At 43.7% G+C, this 13,608-nt stretch overlaps 1 protein-coding gene across 3 annotated transcripts in view; it reads right to left on the reverse strand.

The window, feature by feature from the left end:
* The window catches only part of LOC118399914 (dnaJ homolog subfamily C member 16-like), a 27,090-nt gene extending 13,783 nt beyond the window's left edge, over nt 1-13,307 (reverse strand). Inside the window, exons 1-9 of one of the 3 annotated variants that reach the window (XM_035796133.2) lie at nt 13,169-13,307; nt 12,265-12,482; nt 8,083-8,149; nt 7,609-7,751; nt 7,064-7,242; nt 6,462-6,646; nt 3,606-3,710; nt 3,360-3,518; nt 3,085-3,215 (exon numbers count right to left, since the gene is read on the reverse strand). In XM_035796133.2, the coding sequence (XP_035652026.2) occupies nt 3,085-3,215; nt 3,360-3,518; nt 3,606-3,710; nt 6,462-6,646; nt 7,064-7,242; nt 7,609-7,751; nt 8,083-8,149; nt 12,265-12,443 (1,148 nt within the window). In that variant the 5' untranslated portion in view covers nt 12,444-12,482; nt 13,169-13,307. The other 2 variants (XM_035796134.2, XM_052473209.1) reach the window with 2 other exon arrangements.
* Between the last annotated feature and the right edge of the window lie 301 nt (nt 13,308-13,608).

Consider the following 13,608-nt stretch of genomic DNA (forward strand, 5'->3'; position numbering starts at 1 on the left):
TTCTACCCCCAAGCCATAAGACTCCTTAGCATCTAATCAAATGGCTATCCAGACTATTTGCATTGCCCTCACCCCCTTTACACCACTGCTACTCTGTTATCATCTATGCATAGTCACTTTAATAACTCTACCTACATGTACATATTACCTCAATTACCTCGACTATCCGGTGCCTCTGCACATTGTACCAGTACCCCCTGTATATAGTCTCGCTATTGTTATTTTACTGCTGCTCTTTAATAATTTGTTACTTTCATTTCTTATTTGTACTGCATTGTTGGTTAGGGGCTCATAAGTAAGCATTTCACTGCATGGTCTACACCTGCTGTATAGGATTTGACCTATTTCTCCTTGGCCCTGGACGAGAGCAGTGAGGCACGTGACACGCAGTTGTTGATATTCTTACGATGCATAACCCCAGACTTTGAAATTACAGAGGAGCTTGCTTCAGTGCAGTCAATGAATAGCACAACCACAGTGAAAGATTGATTGGAAGAGGTTAATACGTGTGTAGCAAAGCTGGGACTGAGTTTTGAAAAGTTATCCAGTGTGACCTCTGATGGGTGACAAGATCAAGTAGCAGAGCTGAACCCAGATCAGAAAACTATTTTCCTGCATTGCATTATTCATCAGGAGGTGCTCTGTAAATGTGTTCTGAAAATGAGCCATGTGGATACGGTCACTAAAGTGGTAAACTTCATAAGAGCAAAATCTTTAAACTTACAGGCAGTTTATCTCACTGTTGGAAGAGAGTCGGGTTATGCGGATCTCTCCTACCACGCAAACGAGAGATGGCGGAGTTTGGGGAAGGTACTTAAAAAGGGTGGGGGACCTGAAGTCAGATTTCCTTTCTTTTGCAAAAACTGCAAGATCAAGAATGGTTGGCTGATTATGCCTTCACCGTGGACATCATGGCCCTCATGAATGAACTGAATTCCCAACTGCAAGGGAAGGGCCTTTTAGCACATCAGATGTACAGCCTTGCCAAAGCCTTCAAGGGAAAACTACTCCTCCTGACCCACCAAGTAGAGGTCAACAACCTCACCCACCTTCCGACACTACTAGTCTGTTCCTTATCAGATGACCAGTGGGAGAAGTTGTACATCGCTGCTGCGTGCTTTGAACGGTCAGTTTTCCCGTCATTTTGAGGATTTGAAGTATTGGAAAATTACATCCTGTTGGCTTCCTCTCCTTTCTCCTTCAATGTGGAACACGCACCCACTGGCCTGCAACTTGAGCTTATCGATTTTCGGTCTGATGCAGTGATTGGAGAACTATTCAAAACAATGTCACTGACGAGGTTCTTCGCATCTCTCGATGAACAAAACTTTTCAAAGATTAGGAGTCATGCTCAGAACATGTTTGTACTGTTTGGGTCAACCTATGTATGTGAACAGACATCTTCAGTGATGAAATATAACAAGCCAAGGCACAGATCCTCTCTTACCGACTCTCACCTCTCAGCAATCCTGCGCAAAGCGACGAAACTATACTTGACTCTACTGCTCTAGTCAATGCCCATCAGAGACTTTTCCTTCCGTGTAGTTCATTGCATGATTCATAATGAAATACCTTCCAAAAGGAAAATATGGATGTGGTTTATTTCTGTGCATGTTAAAGTAAAATAAGTGGCATATCTGGATGTGATTTACAGAAGAGATAAGTAAACAAAATCATACACATGATGTATAATCCTGTTATATGATTCTGGCCCGCGATGGCAAAAATATATTCCAATGTGGCCCCTCCATGGAAAATAATTTCCCAGGCCTGTTCTAAGTGGTACTAGTGTGGATATTAAAGCCCAGTGCAGTCAAAAATGTGATTTTCTTTCTTAAGTTTATTAGGTACACTCACCTACCGGGTAGGACCTCTCTTTTCCTCCAGAACAGCCCAAATTATTTGGGGTGCGGATTCTACATGGTGTGGCGTTCAAACGTTGCTCAATTGTTAGCAAGGGACCGAACGTGTGCCACGGAAACATTCCCCACAACATTACACCATTGACACCAGGCTGGATGGGTCCATGGCCTCATGCTGCTTACACCAAATCCAGACTCTGCCATCAGCATTACGCAACCAGGATTTGTCGAACCAGGCAATGTTTTTCCGCTCCTCAATTGACCAGTGGTGGTGATTGCATGTCCACTGGAGACACTTCTTGTTTTTAGCTGATAGGAGTGGAACGCAGTGTAGTTGTCTGCTGCAATAGATGCCGTTCTGCACATCACTGTTTTACTACGCAGTTATGTTCCTGTTTGTGGCCAGCCTGTTAGCTTGCACGATTCTTGCCATTCTCCTTCGACCTCTCATCAACAAGCTGTTTTCGCCCACAGGACTGTATGTTTATTTATTTTTTGTCGCATCATTCTTGGTAAACCCTGGACACTGTCGTGTGTGAAAAGCCCAGGAGGCGGGACGTTACTGAGATACTACATCCGGCGCGCCTGGCACTGACGATCATACACACTCAAAGCAGCTTAAGTCCTTTCGCCCATTCTAACATTCAATCGAACAGTAACTGAATGCCTCGATGCCTGTCTGCCTGCTTTATATAGCAAGCCACGGCCATGTGACTCACTGTTTCTAGGAGGGAACTATTTGTGAACAGGGTGGTGTACCAAATAAACTGTATATTTTATTGAATATTTCCACAGTGAGGTTGGAATAATACTGTGAAATTTGAAAAAATATGATAATTCCCTTTCAGTGTGAGAGCTGTTTGAAAAGACATCCTAAAATTTCACCCAGTTTTGAAGGGATGGAGTTTTGGGCCAAGCCTGGTGACATCACCAGGTGGTAAGTTAATTAATAGAAAATAAGAAAGAGAGTTCCAAACCTCTCTGCGAATAACAGCGAGTTTTCAGTTTCCCCCTCCCCACTCAGACTACTCCCATATAGTCCTCGCAAAATTATTGGTTGAGAAATTGAGCTTTGCTAAGAAGCTATTCTTGTTCATTTTTGACCATTTTAATAGAAATCACAATAAGGTACTAAATTGTTATCCAGAAATGATTTGATATGGAGATAGAAACGGCTGCATTGGACCTTTAAGATCAGAGGCCAGATTTAGTTGGTTCTTACTTCCTGCGCCGGTGGAACTGCTTGATGGGGCAGAGCTCATCGAACAGATGCTGGTTGACCAACCGAGGGACACACAGGTACTTGTTGTTGGACACAAACTCCTCCATGATCTGTCTCTTCATCCCTTTAGCCTGGGGGGGGTTAGAGAGAGAGCAATGATCAGGTATTCAACAGGCAGTCTTGTGGTTCTGACCCATTCATCTCTGACACCAAAACAGAATAAGTCATCTAGAGCCAGCGCATGCAACTATTTCAAGACTGGTCCATGAGTTTACCTGTATAATATCAGCAGGTTGCTCAGTGTTCTCCTTGAACAGCAGCATTGTGGGAGCATAGCTGTTGATGTTGAACTGATGCAGTAGTCTGGATGTCTCTGTCAGTCCCTGGTCCACGTAACCAAACCGCACATAGTCCTTAAAGGCAAACGCTGTGAGCTGGAGAGAGGGAGAGAGGAGGGTTAGCTGTTGGACTGATGACTAGATAGATAACCATTTTCCACAGACACACTCTGTGTGTGTTACCTTGTAGAGCAGGGGCACTGCAGGCACTTGGTCAAACAGCAACACACTGGGATTGTTCTCAACATGCCAGCTGCCCAGGAAGGACACATAGTTCTTATCTGTTACCTGACAAAGAAAAATAAAACAAGATCAAATGGAACAACTTATTAAGTTCAGGAGAGATTCAAATGCTTTATATATATATTCAATCAGTGCATTCGGACAGTATTCAGACCCCTTGACTTTTTCCACATTGTGTAACGTTGCAGCCTTGTTATAAAATGTATTAAATAAATAAAAATCTTCAATCTACAGACAATACCCCATAACGACAAAGCGAGAAACTAAAAGAAACGTATTTACATAAATATTCAGACCCTTTGCCATAGCAAGAAATTGAGCTCAGGTGCATCCTGTTTCCATTCTTGAGATGTTTCTAAAACTTGATTGAAGTCTACCTGTGGTAAATTCAATTGATTGGACATGATTTGCAAAGGCACACACCTGTCTATATAAGGTCCCACAGTTGGCAGTCCATGTCATGTTTTTCCAGAGTCAGGGACTGTGAGACTAGTCAGGATTGAGGGGAAGAACAGAGCAAAGTACAAACATCCTTGATGAAAACCTGTTCCAGAACGCTCAGAACCTCAGATTGGAGCAAAACTTCACCTTCCAACAGGACAACGACCCTAAGCACACAGCCAAGACAACACAGGAGTGGCTTCAGGACAAGTCTCTGAATGTCCTTGAGTGGCCCAGCCAGAGCCCGGATTTGAACCCAATCAAACATCTCTGAAGAGACCTGAAAATAGCTGTGCAGCAACGCTCCGCATCCAACCTGACAGACCTTGAGAGGATCTGCAGAGAAAATTGGGAAAACTCCCCAAATACAGGTGTGCCAAGCGTTATACCCAAGAAGACTTGAGGCTGTAATCGCTGCCAAAGGTGCTTCAAAAAAGAACTGAGTAAAGGGTCTGAATACTTATGTAAATGTGATATTTCAGTTTAAAATGGATTCAACAGGGGCATGTTTACTTTCATTGTCAAACGTTCCTCTGTTTGGACTTTGTGTATTTCCACAACCTATTTTAACTTTGTCATTATCGCGTATTGTGTGTAGATTGATGAAGGGGAAAAAACGATTTAATCCATTTTAGAATAAGGCTGTAACGTAACAAATTGTCTGAATACTTTGCAAATGCACTGCATTTTATGGCTTGCAGTGCAAAAAAGGAAACATACAATACGCATTACAGATACTGAGTAATTGTAGCAATTATATACAATATACGAGTAAAGTATTCACATATCCCTTTGCATAACTTCGGAATGAAAAGCACCGTAGCTTATTAAAGAGCAACTGTACTACTTCTCAACCTCATATTCATCATCTCCAGTACCAAACCAGTGTCTACATATGTCAAGATGGAGCATATACGTTCAAAGATTTGGGGTCACATAGAAATGTCCTTGTTTTTTCCTTGTCATTATAAAAGGCTAATTGATCATTAGAAAACCGTCAGCTATGTTAGAACAGCTGAAAACTGCAGTGCTGATTAAAGAAGAAATAACACTGGCCTTCCTTAGACGAGTTGAGTATCTGGAGCCTCAGCATTTGTGGGTTTGATTACAGGCTCAAAAATGGCCAGAAACAAAGCACTTTCTTCTGAAACTCAGTCTATTCTTGTTGAGAAATGAAGGCTATTCCATGCGAGAACTTGCCAAGAAACTGAAGATTTCGTACAACGCGGTGTACTACTCCCTTCACAGAACAGCGCAAACTGGCCCTAACCAGAATAGAAAGAGGAGTGGGAGGCCCCGGTGCACAACTGAGCAAGAGGACAAGTACATTCGAGTGACTAATTTGAGAAACGGACACCTCACAAGTCCTCCACTGGCAGCTTCATTAAATAGTACCCGCAAAAAACACCAGTCTCAACGTCAACAGTGAAGAGGCGACTCCGGGATGCTGGCTTTCTATGTACACCTATTCCATTCCAATTTTAAAAATTTAAATCAGCCGTTTCCAGCTACAGTAGTCATTTACAACATTAACAATGTCTTCACTGTATTTTTGATCAATTTTATGCTGTTTTAAAAATGGACAATTGTTTTTGCTTTTCTTTCAAAAACAACATTTCTTAGTGACCCCAAACTTTTGAACGGTAGTGTATATGCTTTGTAGAAAAATACGTTAAAAAGTTACTCGATGACATCAAAAGTAACATTAAAAAAAATGTATTTTCAAACACGATGAGATTCACAGTGACATGGGGAGCAAGGAAATACCCTCTCTCTTGCTAGAAAAAAAATCATTGCAGGTTCTGAAAATGCTTCTTACTTAACCTTACCCTGTGACATCACAGAGAAGCATTTTTTAGGACCTTATCTTTTAACACAGATCAAATAAACATATATGTAGACATTGGTTTGGTGCTGAAGATAATGAGTTAAGTTGAAAAGTGGCAGAGTTGCCCTTTAAGCTATTATTTTGGACCCGTTTGCCTCAGAGGCAACAGGTCCACTATAAACTGTCTGAGGTGTTTCTGACTATTTATTATAATGGTGCTGATTAACTGAACACGATAGGTGGCAAAAAAAACATCGGAAGCCATTCATTTTCAATGGAGGGAAGTGAAATGGGCAGGAGACTGTTGGGCGATCCGAACATGGGCGAGAGAGTGTGAATAGGGCGGGACCTAAGTTGGGGAAAGCTGAATTCTCAGCAATATCGCATCAGGATTGACCAATCAAAGCCTACTATAGCTTCTAGCCTCTACTGGATTGGCTGTTGATACCTAGCATGCTCGCTAGCACCCATTATTATTACTATAAATCATACTGAATACATTGCAATATTGTTAACAGCAGGCCTACCTTTTCCACCAGCCTCTGAGGCAGCAGGTCTTCTACAAACTGTCGCAGGTGTTCTCTGACCACGGAGTAGTGGAACACGGTCACTCGACCATTGACCACACCCAGAATGGATGGCGTGCGATGGACACCCAGCTGGTTGGCTAGGCGACGCTCGTAACCAATGTCAACAATGCCGATACCCACACCTGAGTGATGGACACCATTCATTAGGTTGTTACATACCAGTGGACAGTAGAGGGAAGCAAAGAGAGTTGTATTAAACAGATTACAATGTACTGTATGTTTTGATTCATTTGAGTCACCACTGACTAATAGGTTTCAGCCCATTTCCCCTGTTGTTCTCTTGTCAATGGTTAGTTTCTCCACCTGTTACAAACCACACATCAGTGAATAAATTTAACAACCTTCAAATCATGATTTGACCCCAACGGATTCTTAGTGAAAGACATGGACTGCATCCCAAATGGCACCCTTTTCCTACAGAGTTCACTACTTATGACCACAGTCATATTGTCCCTGGTCAGAAGTAGTGCAGTATATAGCGAATAAGGTGCCATTTGGGACACAACCATGGACTTCCTGGAAGTCTGCCGACTTCGTACCCAGTGGCTCTAGCTCCTGTACTGCCTCCCTCCAGACTGGCTCGATGTGAACGCAGGCGAAGCACCACTCGGAGGTGATCTTGATCAGGTAGGGCCGCTTGAAGCTGTCGGGCAGCACCTTACTGTTGAACCCTGCGTGGTCGAGCAGATACTTGCTGTCGGAGAAGTCCCGGCCTGACCTGGGGGAAGAGAAGATTTAGCCACTCTTGGAGGACAATGGAAGTTGATTAAATATGCTTCTTTACTACTAAACCCAATGCATGTTTTGCATGTAGCCTTCGTCATGGATACCCCAGACAGAAAAATAAAGAAGGCTTTGATACGGTATCTTTCAAAATGGCCTCAGGGACCAATCAATTCAGGGACCCCTCAAAGTGGGAATATATTTACGTTTTGGTCATTCTGCAGATGCTCTTACCCAGAGCGACAGTGCAATTAAGGTATGTAAAAACCAGCACATATCACAGTCATTGCAAGGGATACAAGACAACATGATTGGCAAATGAGTTGCAAAAATTGCGTGGCATCTTTTCCTTTGCACCGACCTAGGGAAATTGAAGAATGACTCGTCGAAATAGAAGCTGTTGTGGAAGTGTCGGTTGAAGCCCTGCTGGTGCTGACCCTGCTTGTTTTCCTCCATCTGTCCGTAGCGGTCGTAGTTAGCACGCCGCTCCACATTCCCCAGGATCTGAGGGAGGGATCCAATCAAACTTTGTTATGAACTCCTCTCCTCCTCCTGACTATAGAGTTTAAATAGAGCAGTGTTCTACAATTCAGATCCTTGGAGATCCACAGGGTCAGGATGTGCAGGTTTTTGTACAAGCCCAGCATTTACACAACACTTCAGCACCAGCATAGTCAAGCTCTTGATTAGTTGCGCCAGGTGTTAGATTTGTGCTGTGTTAAAATCTGTAGTGCACACACCCAGTGCATGCCATGTAGCCATGTTAGTTGAATAAACAAGAATCTAAACATTTAAGATTGTCTGCATGTGTGTCTGGTAAGTGAAACTAGTTTACCTCATAAGACTTAGTGATCTTGATGAACATATCTTCAGCCCCAGGATCATTGTTCTTGTCTGGGTGCCTTGAACACAGAGCAAAGAGACACTTATAGCAGAAGGACACTTAAAAACGCCCATACCAGTAGAAATACACTTTTTCGAGCTGAAAGAAAACAGCCAGAGTCAAGAACAGCTCAAATAAGCAAAGAGAAATGACAGTCCATTACCTTAAGACATGAAGATCAGTCAACCAGGGCTTCATAGTCAAATTGCTGCAAAGAAACCACTGCTAAAGGACACCAATAAGAAGAGACTTGCTTGAGCCAAGAAACAAGAGCAATGGACATTAGGCCAGTGGAAATCTCTCCTTTGGTCTGATGTGTCCAAATTGAGATTTTTGGTTCCTACCGCCATGAGATGCAGATTAGGTGAACGGATGACTGCCGCATGTGTAGGTCCCACCGTGAAGCATGGAGGAGGTGATTTTCTGGTGAAACTGTCAGTGATTTATTTAGAATTCAAGGCACACGTAACCAGCATGGCTACCACAGCATTCTGCAGCAATACGCCATCCCATCTGGTTTGCGCTTAGTGGGATATCATTTCTTTTTTTTTTCTTTCAAGAACACACCAGGCTGTGTAAGGGCTATTTGACCAAGAAGGAAAGTGATGGTAACTGTCACCACCGATAAATCCATGATAATCGAGAATTTCAAAAAGCATTTCTCTACAGCTAGCCATGCTTTCCTCCTGGCTACCCCAACCAACAGCTCCGCACCCCCCGCAGCTACTTGCCCAAGACTCCCCAGCTTCTCCTTCACACAAATCCAGATAGCAGACGTTCTGAAAGATCTGCAAAACCTGATCCTTAAAGATTGGAAAGCTGCTGCGGTCATCCCCCTCTTCAAAGGGGGTGACAATCTAGATCCAAACTGTTATCGACCTATACCCATCCTGCCCTGCCTTTCTAAAGACTTCGAAAGCCACGCTCAAGGTACTAAACGATATCACAACCGCTATCGATAAAAGACAGTACTGTGCGGCCGTCTTCATCGACCTGGCCAAGGATTTCGACTCTGTCAATCACCGTATTCTTATCGGCAGACTCAACAGTCTTGGTTTCTCAAATGACTGCCTCGCCTGGTTCACCAACTACTTCTCAGACAGAGTCCAGTGTGACAAATTGGAGGGCCTGTTGTCCGGACAGCTGGTAGTCTATGATGGTACCACAGGGTTCAATTCTCAGGCCGACTCTCTTCTCTGTATATATCAACGATGTCACTTGCTGCGGGTGATTCCCTGATCCACCTCTACGCAGACGAAACCATTCTGTATACATCTGGCCCTTCTTTGGACACTGTGTTAACTAACCTCCAAACGAGCGTCAATGCCATACAACATTCCTTCCGTGGCCTCCAACTGCTCTTAAACGCTAGTAAAACCAAATGCATACTCTTCGTTCGCTGCCCGCACCCGCCCGCCCAACTACCATCACTACTCTGGACGGTTCTGACTTAGAACATGTGGACAACTACAAATACCTAGGTGTCTGGCTAGACTGTAATCTCTCCTTCCAGACTCATATTTAACATCTTCAATCCAAAATTAAGTCTAGAATCGGCTACCTATTTCACAAAAAAGCCTCCTTCACTCACGCCGCCAAACATACCCTCGTAAAACAGACTATCCTACCGATCCTCGACTTTGGCGATGTCATTTACAAAATACTCTAAAAAATAATACTCCAATACTCTACTCTTAAAACTGGATGCAGTATATCACAGTGCCATCCGTTTTGTCCCCAAAGCCCCTTATACCACTGCGACCTGTATGCTCTAGTCGGCTGGCCCTCGCTACATATTCATCGCCAGACCCACTGGCTCCAGGTCATCTATAAAAGTCCATGCTAGGTAAAGCTCCGCCTTATCTCAGCTCACTGGTCACAATAACATCACCCACCGGTAGCACGCGCTCCAGCAGGTATATCTCACTGGTCATCCCCAAAGCCAACACCTCTTTGGCCACCTTTCCTTCCAGTTCTCTGTTGCCAATGACTGGAATTAATTGCAAGTCGCTGAAGCTGGAAACATATTTCCCTCACTAACTTTAAACATCAGCTATCTGAGCAGCTAACCGATCGCTGCAGCTGTACATAGCGCATCTGTAAATAGCGCATCTGTAAATAGCCCACCCAATTGACCTACCTCATCCCCATATAGTTTTTTTATTTACTTTTCTGCTCTTTTGCACACCAGTATTTCTACTTGTACATCACCATCTGCTCATCCATCACTCCAGTGTTAATTTGCTAAATTGTAATTACTTCGCTACTATGGTCAATTTATTGCCTTACCTCCTCACGCCACTTGCAAACTTTTTTTTCCTATTGTGTTATTGACTGTACGCTTGTTTATTCCATGTCTAACTCTGTGTTGTTGTTTGTGTCGCACTGCTTTGCTTTGGCTTGGCCAGATCGCAGTTGTAAATGAGAACTTGTTCTCAACTAGCCTAAATAAAGGTGAAAAAAAAAAAAAAGACATAAGCATTCAGATCCTTTGCCATGAGACTCGAAACTGAGATTAGGTGCATCCTGTTTCCACTGATGATCTTTAACATGTTTCTACAACTTGACTGGAGTTCACCTGTGGTAAAGTCAATTGATTGGACAGGATTTAGAAAGGCAAACACCTGTCTATATAAGGTCCCGCAGTTGACAGTGCATGTCAGACCAAAAACCAACCCAAGAGGTTGAAGTAATTGTCAGTAGAGCTCCCAGACAGGATTGTGTCGAGGAACAGATCTGTAGAAGGGTACCCAAAAACGTCTGCAGCATTGGAGGTACCCAAGAACACAGTGGCCTACATCATTCTTAAATGGAAGAAGTTTGTAACCACCAAGACTCTTCCTAATGCTGGGTGCCTGGTCAAACTGAGCAATCGGAAGAGAAGGGAGGTGATCAAGAACCCGATCATCACTCTGACAGAGCTCCTCTGTGGAAATGGAAGAAACTTCCAGAAGGACAACCATCTCTGCAGAACTCCACCAATCAGGCCTTTATGGTAGAGTGGCCAGACGGTAGCCACTCCTCAGTGAAAGGCAAAGGGAACCAGGAAACAAGATTCCCTGGTCCGATGAAATCAAGATTTAACTCTCTGCCTGAATGCCAAGTGTCATGTCTGGAGGAAACCAGGCACCGCTCATCAATATGCCAATACCATCCCTACGGTGAAGTATGGTGGTGGTAGGATCATGCAGTGGGGATGTTTTTCAGCGGCAGGGACTGAGAGACTAGTCAGGATCGAGGGCAAGATGAACGGTGCAAGTACAGAGACATCCTGGATGAAAACCTGCTCCAGAGCGCTCATGACCTCAGAATGGGGTGAAGATTCACCTTCCAACAGGACAATGACCCTAAGCACACAGCCAAGCCAATGCAGGAGTGGCTTCAGGACAAGTCTCCAACAGTCCTTGAGTGGCCCAGCCAGAGCCCAGACTTGAACCCGATCTAACATCTCTGGAGAGACCCGAAAATAACTGTGCAGCGACGCTCCCCATCCAACCTGGCAGAGCTTGAGAGGATCTGCAGAGAAATGGAAGAAACTCCCCAAATACAGGTTTGCCAAACTTGTAGTGTCATACCCAGGAAGACTGAACCCAAGAAGCCAGTAATCGCTGCCAAAGGTGCTTCAACAAAAGTACTGATTAAAGGGTCTGAATACTTATGTAAATGTGATATTTCAAGAGAAAGAAAGACAGGGCTCTACAGTGCTTCCATTTTAGTCGCATATGTTCCAAAATATTTTGCTCTGTGACCTGGAATTTTAATTTAGGAACAGTGCGCCTAAAAAAATGAAGGATTCCAGCTTTATTACCTTCAATATTTTTCATTGTGCTCCTACATTTCTTTTTGTGTGTGCATACATTTTTCCAACTGCTTGTAAAAAAAGGTCAGTGTAGAATTGTGCATCTGCCGGCCGAAAGTACTTAGTGGTCCCTATAACACTCTGTGCCGACAGAAACCAAGCTAATGGCCCCTACTATGCAGACCGACAATTGGTCTGGTAAGTTCGCCCTACCCTATTGACAGACATTACTAGAGACAAACACACATCCATCCGTAAGAGGCCCCACACGCACACGTTACACAAACCTATTCATAGTATGATAGACAAAAAGTAGCAGGGTGTTTCCAACTCACCATTCTCTGACCAGCCTCTTGTACACCTTCTTGACCTCTGCTTGACCGGCGCTCTTGGTGAGCCCCAGGACTCTGTAGGGGTCAAACTCCTGGCCTGTGTTCACCGTCTCCCCCAGCAGCAGAAGGAGAACGGCCAGCCAGACCATAGAGGCCTGGAGTGGCCTACACAATCCCCCCATCTCCTCTCCTCCCTGTCCCAACGTCTCTAAATCTGCAACCTGAGTCAGGAGGAAGAAATGAAAGTAAAAAGATACATTCATATCATATGACTCAGTTCTGTTGGACCTCTAACTGAAAATATTTGCAATCACTTTCATTTCAATACAGTTCTGCGGTGTTGTTAAACGGTTTCAGTTGTGTCGTTGAGACACTTCACCTGCATCAACTCGGTCAATGAGTTTCTCTAATGAGCCACGGAGTGGCACTGAACAACAATCAAAACGTTTCGCTAAGGCTGGCATAAATGACCCCACCTGGCTAGCAGCTAGTACCAATCTATCTAGCCAAAGTTAGCTCGGTATAATTATTGACATGATCAACATTAGCTACTGCAGCTAATATAGCTAGCTGCATTTGGTCGATGTTTTGCTAGATAACGTTAAGATTGCTGACAGCTGGCCAAACAAAATACGAGTGTAGCTTTTATAACTAGTTAGCTATACACATTACTCTGCTAGCTAACTAAATAAGGCAGAGTGAAAGATAATGAATGTGGCTGGCTATTCCAGCTCTTTGCCCAGTTAGCAGCAAATATTTCATCTGTATTAGCAGTTTTTGCCTTTACTTTGGCTAGCCAACGTTAGACGGCCAAGTCATGTCTACAGTACCTATTTATCTAGACAGCGATGCAACGTGAAAATATATTGCTAAATAGCTACAAAATATGTTTAAAAAAATACTAAACCTGAATCAGTCACAAAATCAACTTGTCATCATGTCGACTGATATAATTTGATTTTGGATACTAGTTCACGTTTACAGATGCTGCTGCTTCTTCACATTTGTATACAGCGCCACCTACTGTACTGGAGTGCCAGTTCTTGTTCTTCTTTGGGGTTAACGACGGGGTGACATCCAATATGTTGCCTGACAGGTGTTGTGCAGAAAATCTTCCTTCTGCCAGAATCCCCCCTTCTAATTTCCTTAATTTTGTGGCTCGAATCAAATACTTATGTGGCACACACATTTGTTCTATAGAACAAACTTCACGTCAGGATAGGCAACTGAAATTAATAATGAATGTATGTGTGTTATATTAAACATAGAGGTACGGGCGACCTGGCCGGCATCTTTACCGGGGACAGCACGGGGCCGCTGAAGGTGGGGTTCGCCCAGGCTATTGAT

The sequence above is a fragment of the Oncorhynchus keta genome, chromosome 21 (assembly GCF_023373465.1).
Source record: "Oncorhynchus keta strain PuntledgeMale-10-30-2019 chromosome 21, Oket_V2, whole genome shotgun sequence".
NCBI classification, from domain to species: Eukaryota; Metazoa; Chordata; class Actinopteri; order Salmoniformes; family Salmonidae; genus Oncorhynchus; species Oncorhynchus keta.